Genomic DNA, 6,531 nt, shown 5'->3' on the forward strand with positions numbered 1-6,531 from the left:
TTGGGGAGACATGACCTTACAGCAGCTTCAGAGGAGAGCTGGGGTTCATTCTGGGTCAGGACAATGAAATGCCACCCGAGAGACTGGGAACACCCGCCAGCCTGGGACCTCAGCAAGGACATGGAGGCTAGGAAGAAGCTTCCAGGTCCACAGAAAAACTGATTTGGGGGCTCAGAGATGGGGCTGGGGAAGGGCGGCACCCAAAGCCTGAGGATGAGGAAGCTCCAGGCTTCCACAGGTCAGGCGCTCTGAAGCCATACCATGTGGAGTGCTCCTGGCTGCTGGGGTGTGGCTTGCCTAGCGTCCCCAGCTCCCCATAAACCGAGCACAATGGCGCATTTCTACAGTGTCAACCCTTAGTGAGTGGAAGCAGAAGCAAGAGTTCAGAGCCATCCTCAGTTACATAGTGAGGCCCCAACCCTTCCTCCAAAAATAAATGCCAAAGCTCATCTGGCTCCTGGGCGATGGGCTGGACCCTGTTTGTTGTTTTTCTTTTATGTGGGGGTGGAGGGCTGTGAGGGCCGTGCCATGGCTTTCATGCGGGAATTGGAAGATGGTTCTGGGGTCCCTTCTTTCCCTCTCCATTGCCTGGGCCCTGAGCATCCATCTCGGGTCGTCAAGTTTGTGTGACCTTCTGCCATCTTGCTGGCTATCATCATCTCTGTCCCCGCTGAGCTGGAGTTGTCAGGCAAGCCCTCTACTACTGACTTCCACTCCTTGCCCCAAGCTATATGTGGAGGCCATGATGAGCACAGGAGGTAGCTAGTCCAGTCAGATTTGGAGGGAAGGCCAACTCAGGCAGGGCAGTACCAAGATGGAGCTAGTTGGGCTGGGTCAAGGCTGGTGTGAAGTGCTCCAGGAACCCTGTACATGGATGGGGTTCAGGGTCTGGGATTGCATGGGACACCTCATGGGCCAAGGGTTGTGTGGCAGAGCAGAGCCTGAGTGGCTGTCAAAGGGCCTCCTCCCCTCTCCTCTGCAGGTTCTGGAGCTCCTGAAGGTGGCCTGGAAGAGACGACTCATCTTTACAGTGGGAACATCCAACACCACGGGTGAGACAGACACGGTCGTGTGGAATGAGATCCACCACAAGACCGAGATGGACCGGAACCTGACGGGCCATGGCTACCCAGACCCCAACTACCTGCAGAACGTGTTAGCAGAGCTGGCTGCCCAGGGAGTCACTGAGGACTGCCTGGAGCCGCAGTGACCCTTCAGGCCTGTCTCTGTCGACCACCCTGACAGCCCCTGGGTGGGTGTGCCTTTGAGAGGCAAGAATGTTTGTTGGGGTGCAGGGTGCAACCCTCCTGAAGCTGGGGCTTCTCCCTGCCTCTCCTGCCACCCTCCTGTCTGGACTGGGGTTTGCCTGGAAAATGGGCACCCTCGGTATTGTACTCGTGGAGGCTTAAGCTGGAGCTACCTCAGTGCACAGGTGGGAAGGGCCCTTCCAGCCTCAGGTGGGCTGGTGGCTCAGCAAGGGGTGAGCAGGGGCTACTCCTCCCAGCTTCTGGTCAGCTTCTCATACCTCAGATTTTATTTGCAATAAAGACCCTATAGCCAACATGTAACCGGAGCAGTGTGTGTGTGTGTGTGTGTGTGTGTGTGTGTGTGTGTCACACTTAGATTGCTATGTGGAATAGGAAGCTATCTTCCTTGATGCTCATTCAAGCCCCATCTACGAAGTGAGAACAAAAATTGCTGAGCTTAGCAGTGAGACTCTCTCTCTCTCTCTCTCTCTCTCTCTCTCTCTCTCTCTCTCTCTCTCTCTCTCTCTCCCTCTCCCTCTCTCCCTCTCCTCTCCCTCTCCCTCTCCCTCTCCCTCTCCCTCTCCTTCTCCCTCTCCCTCTCCCTGCTGTGTGGTCTCAGCACTGCCGTCCTGTCACAGCAGCCATCCCTTATTCTACAGCTTCCTTTACAAAGGGTCTTCACCCAGAGAGAGTGCTGATTCCCTGTTTCCCAGTGATGAGGGTGCTCAGAGGTCTAGTGACTGCGCAGGGGCCTTCAGAGGCCACCCTCTAAGGCCCAGGTTATTGAGAGTGCATCTCACTATTTAAACGATGTGATCCCCTGCCTCAGCCTCCTTGGTGCTGGGATTACAGGTGTACACCACCTGTAATGACAGGTTCTTTTTCCCTTATTTTGGTCATTTTCACTTCCTCTCATTGCACTTCTCACTGTTGCATTTTCTTTTTTGCTGTGGGGATTATTTACATGAACTCGGGCTACTTAGCACTGGCTGTGCCACTGGGAAGAATGCCTCCCTCTCCCCTAGCAGTCACTGCCTGTGGCTCCTCAGGTAGGGGCAGAGCTTACACACCCTTCCCTGTCCGTGATGGACTGTCGCTAGGCTGCTGTGGCTTCACCAGTGCTGTGGCTGTGTCATGTCCAGAGGACAGCTTTTCACAGTGCTCCCCCAGCCTCTGGCTCTGACACTCTTCCTTCCCCTCTTCCTCATTGGATTTTAAAAGAACATTTATATTTGGCTCTGAAAATGCTGTGGGCCCAAGACTCACGTAAGTTAGCCCTGGGGAAAGGTCATTGATTTCCTTGGCAGAGCCCCTAAGCTGGCTGCATTCCAGACTACATTTGTGACTCACTCCAGTCCTTCCGCCACCTCATGACAGCAGTTGGGATGCAATCCCCAAATTGTGTCACCCCTGGGCCCTTAATGGAGTCTTAGAGCTTTGCCCCTGAAGGACAGCAAGGTTCAGGGAGAAGATGCCACAGATCACCTGATGAGGAAGGATATCCAGAGTAGAGAATTAGAATGCAACAGCAAAAACCAAAAATGGACGAGGGTGGGTGGTGCTAGAGAGAGAGCTCATCAGTGAAGAGCATGTACTGCCCTTGAGAGGACCCAGCTTTGATTTCCAGCACTGGTGTCAGGCCACTCACAACCGCCTATGACTCCAGCCCCAGGAGAGCCCATGCCCTCTTTTATACCTGCACATACATACACCCACATAAATTTAAAAAAAAAAAAAATTGCTGGGCGTTGGTGGCGCACGCCTTTGGTCCCAGCACTCAGGAGGCAGAGACAGGTGGATCTCTGAGTTCAAGGCCACCCTGGTCTACAGAGCGAGTTCCAGGATAGGCTCCAAAGCAACACAGAGAAACCCTGTCTCAAAAAACAAAACAGAAAAGGATGGGGTCTAGAAACATGGCTCAGCAGTTAAGTGTGCATGCTGTTATTGCAGAAAACCCGAGTGCACTTCCAGCACTCACATTTGATGACTCACAACCACCTGTAACTCCAGCTTCAGGGCATCTGATGCCTCTGACATCCAAGGGCACATAACCACATGGTCACAGGGACTGGAGGCATGGCTCAGTGGTAAAGCACTCAGCTAATTTGCATCAGGCTTTTTTCTCCATCCAAAAATCAACCGCCTTAAGAACACGTCTGTTCTTAAGTGACTGTCACGTACCTGAAACAGTGCTGTGTGATTGATTGATTGATTGATTGATTGATTGATTGATTGATTGATTGTGCAACTCAAAACCAACAGTTGCATGCCGGGCACTGGGGCAAGCTGTCATCAACCCTCCAAAGGACAAGGCAGGGGAGTCTCTACCAACACAAGGATATAGTATGTTTTCAAAAACAAAACAAAACAAACAAAAAATCCAATCCATCAAAAGTAACTGCTAAAATTCTGGGTGGGGACATTGGCCACTTACCCGTTGCTGCTGGGCATCTAAAATATTGCCACTTTGGGCAACAGTTCCTCAAAAACAAGATTGCCACATGACTGGTGAGTTTCATTCCCAGGGATCTACAGAGAGTTATTTTACTGGAACGTGCCCACACACAAAAAAAGTTGTAGACAAATATGTGTAGCAGTGTTCCTAATAAGCAAAAAGTAAAAACACGCCAGCTGTCGGTAAAAAACAAGTCCGTTTTAGGATATTCATCCTAAAAAGGGGTCAAGTGTGTGAGCCCTGCAAAGATGCCAGATAAAAAACCCAGGCAACATGGTGTAACTTGTATTCAGAGGTTGAGGCAGGAGGACGCTGGATCCCACTCCCATGCTAGCCTACGTGTCCTAGTTGGTTTTTTTGGTGGTGGTGGCCGTTTTTGTTTGTTTTGCCGACTTGACAAAAGCTAGACACATTTGGGAAGAGGGAACCCTAATTGAAAAAACAACAGATTCGTGATTGTTGTGAAAGGCCCTAGTCTATTGTGGGTGGTGCCATCCCTGGGGGGTGGTCTGGGATTGTAAAAGAAAGCAGACTGAGCAAGCCATCAGATACCACTCAGTGAGCATCATTCCACCATGGCGTCTGATTCGGTTCCTGTCTTGAGTTCCCACCCTTACCTCTCAGTGATGGAGTGTGACCTGAGAGTTCTAAGAGGAAATAAACCCTTTCCTCTTGAACTGCTTTTGGTCATGGTGTTTTATCACAGCAATAGAAACCCTAATTAAGATACTGAGTAACTGCAGGTGTGGTTGTGTACCCCTTTAATCCTGCACTTGGGAGGCAGAGGCAGACCAGATCTTTGTGAGTTTAAGGACAGCCTGGTCTACAAAGCCAGTTCCAGGACAGCCAAGGCTTAAAAAAAAATACTGAATAGCATGGACCTGTCTCAGAAAAATAAGCCTACAAAATGGCTCTGGGCAGGTGCATTTGCCACCAAGCCTCATGACCCTACTTCACTCTCCAGGTTCCACCATGTGGAAAGAGGAATTGCTACAAGCTGACCTCTGACCTCCACACACACACCATGGCACAAACCCTGGAGTTGGTGGATGAGTAGGGAGGACTGAGGAGGAAGGGTTTAAGGCAGTCTTCCCATTTAGGATGATAAAAGGGATTTGAAGCCTTTTTACCAACCCAGGTCTTCAAAAGCAAACAAAAAGCGCATACATGCTGGCTTAGTAGTACACTCCTGACTCCCAGAATTTGGGAAAATGAGACGAGGATCAGGAGCTCAAGGCCAGCCTGGACTACATAGCAAGATTTCCAAGCCAGCCGGAGACTCTTAGCAAGACCTGTATGTGTGTGTACACATACATACATACAATATATATAATAAATGAACCAACAACCAGAGAGTCTGCATGGGACTGACCCAGGCACTCTGCATATGTTAGAAGTTGTGTGGCTTGGTCCCCTTGTGGGACTCCTAACAGTGGCAGCAGGGGCTCTCTAACTCTTTTTCTGGCTTTTGGAACCCTACTCCACATACTGGATTGCCTTGGCCAGCTGAATACAAGGGGAGGCGTTAGTCCTACTAGAACTTGATGTGCAATGTTTAGTTGATACCATGGGAGACCTGCCCTTTTCTGAACACAAAAACAGAGGCATGGTGGATTGGGGGAGGGGAACAGATGAGAGGTGGGGAGAAGGGGCTGGGAGGAGAGGAGGGAGGGGAAACTTCCACTGGGATGAAAATTTTTAAAAAGGAATGCATAAGGGAGGGAGGGGAACTGGGGCTATTATGTAAAATGAAAAATTAAAAACAAAAAGAATACATAGAATAAGGGCTGGGGCGTCACTCAGTGGGCAGAGAGCTTGGCTGGCATGCACAAAGCCCTGGGGTCCTTTCCAGCACCGCATAGACCAGAAGCTGCGGTGCCCACCTGTGATCCCAGCAGTTGGGAAGTGAAGGCAGGAGCCTCAAGAGTCCAGAGGTCATTGTCTGTCACATAGTGAGTCTCAGGCCAGTCGGGACTACATGAGACTCTTTCTCAAAAATAAACAAGCAGGGCGGTGGTGGCGCACACCTTTAATCCCAGCACTCAGGAGGCAGAGGCAGGAGAATCTGTGAGTTTGAAGCCAGCCTGATCTACAGAGTGAGTTCCAGGACAGCCAGGGTTACACAGAGAAGCTCTGTCTTGAAAAACCTAAATAAATAAATAAACAAATTTGAAATGATATAGAATGAGACTCAAAGGGTTTGCCTAAGTGAAAAGTTTGTCAGTCCTCAAAGGCTGTTCTGCCCTTTCTGAGGTTAAGTTCTTCCCCTAGAGGAGGACATGGAGGTTCAGAGCTGGGGAAGATGAGGCTTCATGGGGCACGGGGCACAGGAGGGCAGCAGTGTCCGGGAGCTGCCTTGGGGCTGGAGCGTATCAGGGCCAGCCTACCCTAGGCTTGCTCCTCTCTCCTCACTTCCTGGGTGGGGATGGATGGCCAGAGGGTGGCTCCTGGCACCTAGAGTTCAGGAATCTCAGGCATGTAATTCTGGGCCCAGATAGAGGAGGGGGCCTCCCTCCTAGGGGCAGGGAGTTAGGTGGTACCACAGTCTAGACATCAGCGCTGGGATGGGGGTGGCTTGAGGCCATGTGAAGGCCTATCCTAAATGTTCTCTTTCCCATAGTTCTGGAGCAGAGCCTATACAGGAGCCCACCTAGCCCCTCCCCGTGATGGGCTGGATGCACTGGGAGGGGGAAGGGGTGAATTCATATCTTCAGGTCTTTCCTGCTCTCCCGGCAGCCCAAGTAACCAGCAACTGTAGGCCAGAGGTGTTGGAGGTGGGGCGTAACAGGATCAGCCCTAGTTGATCCTGTAGGTAAGTGCCAGGCAGTC

General features: G+C 51.1%; 1 protein-coding gene across 6 annotated transcripts in view; it reads left to right on the forward strand.

The window, feature by feature from the left end:
- Dtx2 (deltex E3 ubiquitin ligase 2) overlaps window positions 1-1,568 on the forward strand; it is a 37,048-nt gene extending 35,480 nt beyond the window's left edge. For all 6 annotated transcript variants that reach the window (XM_027416197.2, XM_027416196.2, XM_027416202.2 and 3 more), the window contains one exon: window positions 983-1,568. In XM_027416197.2, coding sequence (XP_027271998.1) covers window positions 983-1,210 — 228 coding nt within the window. In that variant the 3' untranslated portion in view covers window positions 1,211-1,568. The remainder of the gene's footprint in view (window positions 1-982) is intronic.
- The last annotated feature ends 4,963 nt before the right edge of the window (window positions 1,569-6,531 follow it).

Source organism: Cricetulus griseus, chromosome 4, assembly GCF_003668045.3.
Source record: "Cricetulus griseus strain 17A/GY chromosome 4, alternate assembly CriGri-PICRH-1.0, whole genome shotgun sequence".
NCBI classification, from domain to species: Eukaryota; Metazoa; Chordata; class Mammalia; order Rodentia; family Cricetidae; genus Cricetulus; species Cricetulus griseus.